The following is a 12807-nucleotide window of genomic DNA, read 5'->3' on the forward strand; positions in this document are numbered from 1 at the left end:
ACAGAGAAAAAACTGAGGAAATAAGTATGCCACTTCATCAGAAGGCCAGAATGCTTCTTTCTATTTACTTGCGTACAGCAAGTTTCTTTCAGGGCTGGAAGTTGGAAAGTAGATCAGTTTGTACAAAAAGCAGTTAACACACAGGAAAAAAACCACTAGGGCTGCCAGGCCACGCACTAGAAAAAGAGGAGAAGCCTGTGCAATTAATTTAATTCAGCTCTCCTGAAGCAACTCATAAGACATTTTCCTCCTACCAAGTAGTACTGAAAAAACAATTATTCAATATTTCGGTATATATTCATTGCTCAACATGTATCCATAGGCTTCACTTAATATAGACTGCTTTCACGTACTCTGGATATACACTTACTATCATTGCAACTACTTTTCTCACAATTGCATCAATGCATCATGGTGAAATTTAGAAAATGGAGTTTATCTATTTTGATTTATTTGACTTGGCTGGTATTAAATAGAAATTTGACATCACAGGCACAGATACTCCCTTTCATCAAATACCTATACTTTGCTGGAGGATAGTATCGGCTCTTTTTCAGGGAGACACTGCAGGAGAAGCATGAAGCTGCAAAGATTTTACTGAACATATTAACTCTTACAAATCATGCCAGTGTATTATGAAAACAACAATTTCATCTGTATCAGAAGGAAGGTACCAAAATACTGAAGAAGGATTATGATTAATTTAAGTTCATCATCCATATCTAACTTCAGTATGTGCTAATTGACATAAATGTGCTATTAATGTGTCTATTATAAAAACTTTGTGGATGTTTTAGTGATGCAAAAATACTGGCCACATCCCACATATCAGCTGTTTCTAGATAACAGGTAGGTTGCTCATTGTGTTCTACTTTCTATGGTGAGAGAACGTGCCTGTTACAAAAGCCTTAACATTGTAATTCTCTTTCTCATTTTCCAATCCATCTCCTAGTTCTGTAGGTATTGCTCCATCATAAGCACTACTGTTACAGTTCTGTTAATTCTACGCAAACTGTAAGCATTTGCTTTCCTTTCAATTTCAGTTCATTCAATTAGTACATATTTGGATACCAGCGAACAGCTGGCAGCGGACAAAGTGAAAAATTTTAAGTATGTATTTATAACCTAGCATGCAGCGTGTGTGCAGAACAGCATGACATACAAGAGGTCGCTCAGAAGCCTTGAGTGTATCTGAGATTCCACAACATGGCACTACAGCTTTTCTTCACACTCATGCTATAGAGACATCTCCTGTGGGCTGTAGCCTACCCAGCTTCCTGATACAGCACCTCTCTTAGGAAAGACGCAGTAAAAGAGAATTAGGTTCCATACATGACGTCTTACTCAGCACTTAACTTGAAGATAGCCCATTGTGTGTCCAGCCTTTAAAAAAAGCACAGGCACAGATACACTCTGTTACCACATACACCTGCTTTGGTGGAGGACAGCATCAGCGGCATTTCAGGAAGACACACCAGTAGTTAGATTTTAGTTCAGGATTTTATGTGATTTTAAGTAAGCAGATGCTATAGAAGAGTGGAGCCCCTTTACCATTCCCAACAGTCTGTGTAGTTCCTTCACTGATGTTTGAATAGATACCATTAAAATAAATACTGGGTTACCTGTACTGGTCCTGCCTGGTTTTGTGGGTGTCGACGTCTAGTCTGTTTAATAAGTTGACAACAGATCTCATTTTGAAGTTCAGGATGTGTGAGGCAGATCTGCAAAGCACTTTGGGCCAAAGATACATGGTAATCAATGGCAGGAGAGTCAACTGCAGCATTTATAAACAACTGGCAGGTCTAGATATGAAATAATAAGCAAGTGAGTTTACATACAAAAAGCTCCAACAAATATCTTAAATGTTTTGTGTAACAAATTAGTCTGTTTACCAGTAGACTAAGAAAACCCCACTGACACTGCAAAAAGGGGTGAAAAGGAGCCAGAATGAATGAAAAGCTATATGGAGAGACTTGAGATAAAAACAACTCTTAAAAAATATGCTTCTCATTCTGTATCTAATGAAGTGAGCTCTAGCAGGAGATGCCACAGTTGTGGTAGTTAAGTTTAAGGACATGCTGAACATAACTTACTCCTCTAAGGACTTTAAAATGTAAAGTGTACAGCTTGCAATGGCAGCCAGTTTAAAATTCTTGTGCAAGTAGTAAGCACGACATGGCAGAGTATACACAGATAAGAAAACCATTACTCAGAGCCATTTGTTTTGCATCTTGGCTTTCACTGGATTTTTACTGTGGGTAAGTATAACCTTACCTATCCCCAGTACTGTCTTAGGAAAGCTAGGTGTGAAGCATTTGTTGTGCTGTATTAGAAACAAGCTTACGTATCACTCATTGCATTTACTCTCTATAATAGTTGATGAATTTTCAAGGTATATAAGCAAAATACAAGAAATAGACGGAAGCCAAATCGTATTTCTAGTCTACCTGAAAATATGTGGATGCACAGGACTAATTTTTATCAGCAATGGAATAACTGAAACATGACTTGATCTTTTTCTAAATCAATTCCCTACCTAACTTTCAAACTGATTTATACAAAATTTCAGTAAAGGTCATACAAGTAATCTCTTATTTATTTTAAGGAAGCGTCTGTGATTTGAATTAGGTCTGAAATACATTTCAAAAAGTTATTTCTAAATAAATGTACATTAATTTTTATCAGGGAAGTAGATTCCCTTTTAAAGTTTCATGCTGCAAGACTGCAGAAAATAACATGGATGTACTTCTCTAAAGTGCTTCAAACATTTCTGACAGACAAGCTGGAAAGTTTGCCTACAAGTGGCTGTGACTGAAGAGTGACTGAAGGTGCTTGCTTTGAACTCCTTTCTAGAGCTGAACCATTACATCAAAATTCTCCAGAGAGTTGATGCTTCAGGGAATTTGGTCTTTAGCCTTGTGTAAGTTCTGTGGAGAAAGTTCATTTATCCAAGCACCATGCCTTCCAACTTGTAATTTATTTCACAATGTATAGAAAAGGGGAACAGCAAGATTTTATTTTGTCTCTGAAACAGACTTTCTAGCCTGGCTATCAGTTAACGTTCAGGAGTAGTTTTACCTGGATGAGGGCAGGAGAGAGGAGAAAGAAGGTTAAAGGCATCGCAGCATATTCCCTCCTATAGATATCAACCACCTGTCTGGCCTTGGACTGGGAAAGATGTAAGGTCTTACTGGCATACAAGAATCCTCAGGAAACTAGCTGCAGCACAGCAGTATTGAACCATTACATTTCTCTTCATCATAAAGCCTTTTCACTACTACCAGGAGGTATGTGTATTTTTAAAGGTGTATGAAAATCTTTAAAAGTGAATTCACAGAACTGTTGTGAAATACTTTCAATAATTTTACTCTGTAATACTTTCTCTAGTTATATTACTAGAATACCTAATTAGTCTTTCAAGAATGGGTACTTCATATGAAGAAAATATTTTCTTTTTATTAAAAAGAGCAGTACAATCTCTGCCTTCTATCTCAATTTGAAATCATCTGTGACTGGCTTCAACTAGAAACTTTGGCTTTGCTTTTTCTTCAGATTTAAAAAATTTCTTCTAGCTAATTTAAATATATCTACAACAAAACTTTCACCTACCATTCGTTCTTCCTGAAATTTCACTGAAAAAATAGTATTTCAGATAGTTCTCTGAATACAGAGATCCACTCCATTAGGTTCTCTAGGGCTTATGAACTTCAGGATAAAATTCTCATCATTGATGGCCATGGATTTTTCTACTAATTTGCACTTTATCAATAATCTCAGTAGAAAGGTCCAAAGTTGCAGCCTAAACTGCTCCCTCACAGCTAGAAGTGATCTCTTCACACTGGAAGTGATCCTCTTCCATCAGATAATGTGAGGACATCCTGCTACTGTCCATTAGTTACCTCCACTAAAGAGAGGAGTAAACTTCCCTTTTTCCTTATCTGTTGAACATCTCTAGTAAACCAACAGATAGCCATTCTTTAGCTAAGAGTTAAAATAGTAAGTCAGTTAATAAAAAAGGCATCTGCTATAGTTTTACCTTAAATAATTTAATTGCTTCAGTTTGCAAGGCTTCTGATGGTAATGTTGTAAGAGGGGAAGAAATTCCTTCTTTGCTGTGGCAAAGCGTAGGATGTCTCCAAATCTGAGAAGCTAAGCAGATAAAATAATGTAGATTTTGCAGTTAATTCAGTTCGTAAGTACATTCAGTAAGTAAATATTAGAAGATTAGTATGTTGAAACAAAACCAAACTTACTGGTATCGCCTTCCATATGTAATAATTTGCAAATAAGTTGTTCAAACTCTGATCCAACATTTACAGTGGTACTTCCAGCTGCAACTGTCAGATGATAAAGCCACGTGTCCTAAAGTAGAGAAACACACAGCAGCTCACTCATTCTGTGTTGGAAGGAGCTGCTTCAGCAAGATTTTGCTCTCAACTTGAAACACTGCCATACACTCCTATCAAAATCCAAAGGAGTTTCCCTTTCTTTGAATACACCTGTATTCATGGTCTCTATGTTAGAAACAGTAAGCAAGGAAGATTGGACAAGGCTCTCTTCAGACTTCTTCTACCCTCAGAAATCATGGCTAATTATCAGGGCATTCTTCATTTCTTCTTCAGAAAGCTAATGTAAGTGCTTTTTAATCACAGCCAGATCCTACTAACCTATGGATAAGGCCAGAAAGCAAAATGAGGTCTACAAGATTAGCTGAGAACAATGAAGCAATAATAATAGAAATGCTTCTAACCATACCTCTCATTTCTCCTTCACTGCAGTAGGGCAGTCTTCCCTACTGTTAGTCTTATCCATGAAAATAGACAACAGTATCCCAAAACTTCTCAGGAAGGTCTGCTGTCTGTCTACAAGTTTTTGTAATGCAAGCAAAATTCTCCTTTTACAGCACATTTGAGGTACTACACCATCTCCTTACATAGGCAAGCCTGCTTATTTTCATGTTTTAAAAAGGATTACCTATGATAGCATTGGTTCACAGACAAACTCTGATCAATATTAATGAAGCCGGACCTTCTCCTTGCCTTTTACATCAAACTACAAGCCAGATGACTTGTAGGTCCTCCTCCTCCTCTTCCTCTTTAAGCAATATTTGTATCACAGCACCATACTCATAGATGTGCTACTGAAACAGTTAAAAAGTCCTTCTATTACCTTCTCATGTTTGGATCCTATAAGAAGATAAGTGGGTCCTTGATCTTTGGGGTGGATAACAACAGTGTAATGTGTTGATAATAAACTACGACCACTAGCTTCATAATCTTCATCAGAATCGCATGATCTATCAACTTCTTCTACTTTCGCCTCAAAAAGCTTGATTTGACCAAGAGGAAACTAAAAGTAAATATCAGAAGTGGTGAGAGAACAAACATTTGCTTCAGTGCCCACTTAATTGATATATTTCTTACTCTACAAATAGAAATAAAAACATGAACTACCATCAATACCCATTTATAGTTAGACATTTTTAGTCCTGCCAAGGAACATCAGATAAGCTGGCTATTGCAGACAGCAGCAGGAGAATGACATGTGCCAAAGTCTGAAAGGGAGATTTTTACAAAATTCTTTTCCAGGTCTACCTCTGTATCTAGTTAGTCCAATAAATGTCTGTTAGGGAAGAGAAGTGATTCTTCAGAGTTTCCATACCTGGTTCCAAGCATTGAATAATCTTGTCATTTCAAAGGAAAGCAGTGTAGTGCTCATATATTTATTTTGTTCATGCTATAAATTCAAAAGGGAATTTTTTTGTATGGTATGGTAGATGTTCTTTGTTTCATTCTCCTGTCTGACATATCACAGTACTTGAGTCTTAAGTTGTATCTGAAGTTATGATCATTTATCAGGAAATATTGTATGTGAAAAGCCATTCAGAAGGAATTTTTCACAGAAGTAATTATTTCATAGCCATTATCAAGAGGAAGCTGTTACCAACACAAATACAGCATCCAGTCTCACAACTGGGTGACAGGACTGACAGAGGATGCCAGTCCTTACTGGCTATTTTAGGCAAAGCTCTTTTCCTTCCCACAGCACCACTGCTCCTTCTCCAGATATTCAGACATCAGGATCTTCACAAGAGTGTTATTTAATGGAGCAGTGAAGAAGCCTTGGCTCCTGTTCCCATGTTGTCTGTGATGTCTGGCCATGCTTAGGGACTCAGCAGAAATAGGGATGTTTGTTTCCCCTCTGGTAAAAGGACAGCTGAGCACTACAGTAACCAGCATCTTATTTTTGCTGGCAAGTTAGAATCAGTCTAGGGTGACTTTCTTTAATAAAGTGAGTGGTTAATAATATACTAATTTTGAAGAAAACATCACATGGTGGTGGCTCTTTATTCCAGTGCTCTCACTAGTAAGGATGAAAGATGCATGTGGCAATTTCGATTTTCTGTGGTGCTTCTGAAGCATTCAACTTTTTGAACAAGATAAGATTCTGAGAATCAAGAGATGCCATTTCACATACATATAGTCGACTGATTTACTCACCAAGTTTAACTAAAACGCAGTTCGCTGACTTTTTTAATTTGAATTCCATTTTAAAAAGAAGCCACTTAAATGGACTCCATTACTGTATTAACCACTGCAGATTGTGTAATTTTTTTCTGTGCAGAAACATTCAGCTACAGCAAACATGTTTCTAATTAGCAAATTGTTGAAAATTAGAAATAAACTAGCTTTGGAAAACTCTCCATATATATTCTGCTTACAAAAGCTAAATTCTTATTCTATTACAAGCTAGCAAATTAGTTTCAATTTTGCTTCAAAAGAGCAGCAAAACTTATTCCAAATGTGGGGGAAATATTAACAAGTAGCCAGCAAAATTCTTAGATGCTTCTAAAGGGCATGCTAAAACCCCAAGATGTTCAATGGTAAAATGTGTAAATTCACACACTTTAAACATAAATCCACATACTTAAAACATAGAGATATCTTCACAGGAGAAAATGCAAGTTATTTTAGTGTCTCTGTCAGATGAGCTAGAGATTAATACTCTAGTAATTTAATTTCCCATCCCTCTACTACACTTTTTTAGAGAGTAATTAAAATAATATGTTTTGATGGATGGTTACTGCTATCTTATTCATATAGGTCTAGAAACAAGGTTTAGTTGAATGTTTAAAAAAGGCTAAAAAAGGAAAGGAGAACAAAGGGAATAATTGGCTTTATACAAAGACTGTGAATTACTGGGTCCAGTGTGATTATTTTGATAGATCTGAAATAACACATGAGATTTTCTGTATTTTTTTGAACTGTTGGTTGTAATGGCTCAGTGGACTGTTACCATTTTGTGAAGTATCTGCAGTCTCTTTGGTAGAACTAGGTAACAAGGGTATTCATCAAATATTCATAAACTCAGTGGTATTAACAAGAATTCTTGTACAAGTTTCCAAAAACTTGTTCCTGACATGCTTCCATTAAAAACATGTTTCTTGATGACAAAATAAAATGCCTTTGGAGCAAAGGACAGCTGAAAAGTATGACTAGGAGGTGCCCTTTGTCCTGTATCTGTAGATAAATATGACTGGACATATTAGGACCAACAATATTCAGAAGTGTGGGTAGAGAACTAAAGGTTGGGTCTAAAGTGGAACAGCCAGGTCTTGCTCTTTCTTAGCTCTTCTTGTCCTCCAGGATATGGGAGGGTGGAAGATGAATTAAAGCTGATTGGATGCTATTTCTTCCTTTCTTTCCTCAAGGAATATTTTCCATAGGTTTCAGGAATAATTTTCTCTTCCCTTTCTCTTGCCATCCTCCATCTCCATTTCTATTCACTTGGTCAGTTGTAGACAGTGAGCTCCTCTTCCATAATTCTGATGAGTGGGAAAAGATCCCCCCCATAGACACACATCTGCAAAGCAGCCAACTCTGCAGAGACACCGTGACATACCAATGAACAGGATTTGGAAGTCAATTGAGGGAGAAAAAGAACATTTAATTTCTTGAAACTTGCAGTCAGCACTCACTGCAACCACACGAGAAAGGGTCAGCTTCCTGAAGTAAATGACAGTCACGCCTTTTCTGATCAGTCTCACACCTCTCAGAAAAGCAGACCTGAACTGCCAGCAAATCTGTGTCCCCCTTTGGCTACAGGGATAAGATGCAGAACATATATCAATCCCAGAAGAGAAGGAGACCAATGGGTGTGCCCTGGGTTACTGTCTGTTAGACAGGAACCTTCCAAGTTGACCATCTGTGAAGTATAAATGTTTGGTATTCAAGACAAAATGGGCATATACCACCCTGGCCAACTGTACCTTAATAAAGCTGCAACAGTTTTGTTTAAAGTCAATTTCAGTATGTTATCTTCCATTCACTGAAGAAACAAGTAAGGGACCCACCTTGTCTTCTTGATTACGGAAATAATACAGTATTTTTCCAACTAGCGTACACCAAACTCTTTTGGAATATCCATGTTTTACCTGAAATTACAGAACATTAGGAACAAGCACAGCCAGAAAAATACAGACTATATTTCACTGTCTCCGAACTTCAGTAATGCTGGGAATAAATGCCTTGGTTCAAATTCCTTTCCACATTACTAGACAAATGGTTAAAACTGCTTAACACTATTAAAGGCAAAAGAATTAAAGTATCAGATGCTCATCTAAAGCCTAGTAGAGCCCCTGTGAGTTTTTCATTTGGCTTTGGATAAGGCCTAAATTAGTGGAAGCTAAGGACATGTAAGAATTAAAAGAGAAAAATTCCTTTTATACAGTATTCTTATTATCTTGAAATAATCTGTCCCAGTAAGTAATATAAAAATAAAGAGCATTCCACTGAAATAAGGTAAGTCAATCAGCTAATGAAACATATGGTGAAGCACAAATGGAGAATGCAATAGAGGAAATAATGAATTAAAAAGACAAAAAGAAAACCAAATCAAATCAAACAACCAGAAGAAAAATGTTGCCCAAATAGGTGAGTTGGTAGTTCTTCTGGATTGTTCACATTGTAAAATACTGGGAAAGGAAAAACATGTCTGTTTTTGCTTGCATTTACTTTATTGTAGGGCAGTTTTCCTCTAGATATTATTCTTAAGAAGTACTGAATTAAGCAGATTGGAGGAAGAAGAGTGTTCCTACCTTTGTTAGTAATCCTTTCATGGTTGGTTTGATTTCCGGCTGTACAAAAAGTGGGCTGGCAGCCTGAATTTTAAGAACATTCTGTAGTACTTTGATCCATTCTTCTAAGATGTTGGGAGAATCAGCAGTCAGGTAATATGTTCGTTTTTCTGTGGTCAGCTACGTAGTAACAGAAGAATCTTCAGCTTCAAGAACATTATACATTTGATGCCAAAGTGTGGGGGCTGTAACATACACTGCTCATTGTAGTTTCACAACTTTGGGGCATTTATTTTCCCCAAAGTACTTTTCATTAACAAAACATTCCATGGCCAGGCAGAGCAGACAGACCATTTCTAAGGCTTTATCTGAAAAGCTCCAGGACAGCAGAGTTGAGAAAACTCAATTTATCTCCTTTCAACAACTTGTCTCAGCCCTAATGGCTGGCCCCAGACCACTCTATTTATATCTCATATGTGACCATCTGACCTTTGTGGCAATACAAACAGGGACTACATGTAGGTCTTTCCATGGTAACTGAAATGATTCTTGGGTTTCAAATGAAGGGCACCGATTAATTCCAAGTCTACACTTGGACTTCCAGTGCAATACGGACTGGAACAAGGGGTCGGGTTTGGGGATGGAAGGAATAAATACCCGTTGAAACACAGCTGAGCAAAGCAGGCACCTGAATTGTTTGTTTTCCATCCCCCCTTTCAATCTGGCTAGATGCATTTAGCTCAATTTGACCTTGAGGTTTTCGAATGACATCACTCTGTATGGAAAGAATGGAAAAACAATATTTTAAATCTACCAACAAATAGCAATAAATAATTATAGAACTCATTTAAACATTAATCTTGATGAATATTTTCTAGTTAGACATTGAGTACCGTGTATACCTCTTGGGGAACTGAGTCATGAATCACTTTTTAACAGACACTAGGAATGCATTTCTTTTCCTTCTAGCAGCCTGAGATGCTCAGTAAAAACAACCTAATATTAAACAGTAGAAAAGTTACATGTACTTACTGGAGATTTGTAGTATAGTAATTCGCCTCCTTTAAGCACAAACCACCGTCGTTTCCAAGTCTTTACTTTACCACCCATTTTTAACAGATATCCAGATTTTTCCAAAGGTTCCTGATTATTCAGAAGTCAGATTAAAAGTAGTTAGGTACACATATATACCTGTACCCTCAGAGATATGTATAAATACAGAAAGGCACAGATATTTAATGACTTAAAAGCATGCTAAATAATAATTACAGTCTTTAATGAGACTTTAGTCCAATAAAAAAGTTTTTTACAAGCATTAATTAAGACAAATCCCATGCATGTGGGATAACTAATTAGTATCCCTACTTACAGTTATAGTACATGAAGGAGAATGACTTGCCCAGAACTATACAGAAATTAAGAATATGATTCTTGATTTTACTAATTATTTACATTAAACAAGGAGCAAAATGAATCAAATGTAATATATTTTTTTTCCCAACTTCAGGGTCTAACCTACAGACCAGATATAGAGCACTGTAATACGGAGCTTTGCACAGACGTACTTTAGTGTGTATGCCTGCAGAACAGAGCTCAGTTTTGCTCTCTGAAGAAAGCTTAAAATAAATTATCTTCATCACCAGGCAGTCAATCCACTTGTATGTCAAGACATTAACTACTAACACAAGCCATTAAAAAAGAGACCAGTACCCCATAATGGTTTGGTTTCTTTGACCTGTCCTTGCATGTTACTCTACTTACGATTTCTCTAATGCCTGAAGTTGTTCTCCCTGAATGAGGAAGCTATAGAAATATACTACTGCACACAGATTTCTATTGATGCCTCCAGCTCCTTCAGTGGAATGTCCTTCTATTTCCCTAAGTATTCAAATAAGCTAATTTTAGTCTTTCATATGATATCTGATAACAGATTTGGTTCCAAGAAGGAAAATCTTAGGTGCTTTGCACTGTCTTCTGCAGTTGTCCACCTATTTCCATTCATTATATAGAAAGCTCAGAATCATCCTCCACTTTCCTTCAACCATTATAGTCTTATATGGCCCACCTATTGCTGGTGTATTTTGCTATTTGTACTTGTAAGGCAGTCTGAGAGCCTGCAAGACTGAATACAAAGATCTGGTAACAGTCTTTGAACATAAATATACGCATAGCACCACAGGTACACTTCTTCACAGAACTTCAGTACTCACATTTTTCCCATTATCAGTAGATGAGTAAGAGGTCTTAGGCAGTTTCTGCTCTGGCTCTGAATACTCTGTATCTACTGAATATGCATCTGGAGGAATAGCATAGTCACCTTCTGAAGTCACAGAAGACAGAGACACCCCTGAGTTAAAAGAAGGAAGATTTTGTTTATGTGTGTGGTTTTGTGTTTGTTTGTTTGAATTACGTAAGAAACAAATGAGATCAGAATATCAGTGCAGAAAGAATATCTAAGTAGGATCTGCAGGCAAGTATCAACATAAATCCATCAGGAAACAAGCACTTGTTAAAATATCAAACTATTAGCACAGTGCTAATAGCTGAATCCCATTTTCTTCATAATTAAACAGAGTTTAAGGCACCTGTGAATCAAACAACAAATAAATAAATGTCTTCTATATATTATCACCTTATATTACACCATCTTTTTGAAGGAGGGAGTCAGTGCGATGCACCATACTCATTCTCTAGAAAATGAATACAGGATCTTTAATTAAGCTAAGCAACTTTCCCCTTCCCCTTTCTATCATTTGCTCTGGTATCTGGATTTCTCATACAACTGCTGTGTACTGAGAAGCTATGCTCAAGATCTGCTATATGTTGAAGCTGTACGTGACTCTCATTATTTTGCAATTAGTATGAAGTTTTATACTGATGTTTTCTGTAAATCTGAATTCCAGATTTCAGTATTTTTTTAAAGTTTATTAACTTTAACCCTGAAAGAAATGCACCCTGTTTTCGGTTCTAGTGAATCAGCAATGAAGATTCAAACTTCTCTCTTATTCATCATAGAAATAATTATTTTTAAACATGTGAGCATGTCCTTTTGTAAAGTTTTACTTTCTGACTAGTGTTCTACTCTGAAGGGTTACTCTCCAAGATTGAAATGAATATCACTTGTTTCCTTTGTTCTATTAATTTCCAAACTAATTTGTCAATTTATTTTTTTTTAAAAAAAGAAAGCTTTTCTCATTTCTTGCTTTTGTAAGGCACTTGGGCTTTCAGAGTGGGTTCATCTTTTCTCATGCAGGGTCTTTAATAACAAATATTCATCAAGCTAATTTTGCACCCAGTGAAATTTGAGACTGCCTAGATTTTTAAACAATGTGATTTCAACGAAGATATGTACACATATGTATTGTGGTTAAGAAAGGTTTCCATGCATGAAACAATGCAAGGACTGTTTTCTCAGAAGAAAGCACGAACAAAGGGCATGGTTCCATTTTGCAGACACAGATGTAAATTGTAGGTGAAAGCAGCTATTAAATCAGCTAATTCACCTTTTGGGTTGTGCAAGCACGCAAAAGGAGATCCATCTGCAGCCACAGCACTCATTTTAGCTCAGCAAGATGGAGCTGCTGGAAAGGACTAGAGGTCCTATTCACACACTAATGTAGCAAAACTATAAAAACGTCACTGGAAACAGGACTCGGCGTCACGTGTGGCTGGCATGGGAAAACCAGTGGGCCAGTGGCTGTGTCTGCCTGCAACAGGCTGACTGAGTGGAG

At 36.9% G+C, this 12807-nt stretch overlaps 1 protein-coding gene across 3 annotated transcripts in view; it reads right to left on the minus strand.

The window, feature by feature from the left end:
- PLEKHH2 (pleckstrin homology, MyTH4 and FERM domain containing H2) overlaps positions 1 to 12807 on the minus strand; it is a gene marked incomplete at both ends in the record, with an annotated part of 49271 nt that overhangs the window by 11784 nt on the left and 24680 nt on the right. For all 3 annotated transcript variants that reach the window (XM_080341695.1, XM_080341694.1, XM_080341693.1), the window contains 9 exons: positions 1623 to 1802; positions 4037 to 4149; positions 4254 to 4362; positions 5170 to 5349; positions 8354 to 8434; positions 9098 to 9256; positions 9765 to 9851; positions 10109 to 10219; positions 11287 to 11423. In XM_080341695.1, coding sequence (XP_080197821.1) covers positions 1623 to 1802; positions 4037 to 4149; positions 4254 to 4362; positions 5170 to 5349; positions 8354 to 8434; positions 9098 to 9256; positions 9765 to 9851; positions 10109 to 10219; positions 11287 to 11423 — 1157 coding nt within the window. The remainder of the gene's footprint in view (positions 1 to 1622; positions 1803 to 4036; positions 4150 to 4253; positions 4363 to 5169; positions 5350 to 8353; positions 8435 to 9097; positions 9257 to 9764; positions 9852 to 10108; positions 10220 to 11286; positions 11424 to 12807) is intronic.

This window comes from Nesoenas mayeri, assembly GCF_963082525.1.
Source record: "Nesoenas mayeri genome assembly, chromosome: 3".
In the NCBI taxonomy this organism is placed as follows: domain Eukaryota; kingdom Metazoa; phylum Chordata; class Aves; order Columbiformes; family Columbidae; genus Nesoenas; species Nesoenas mayeri.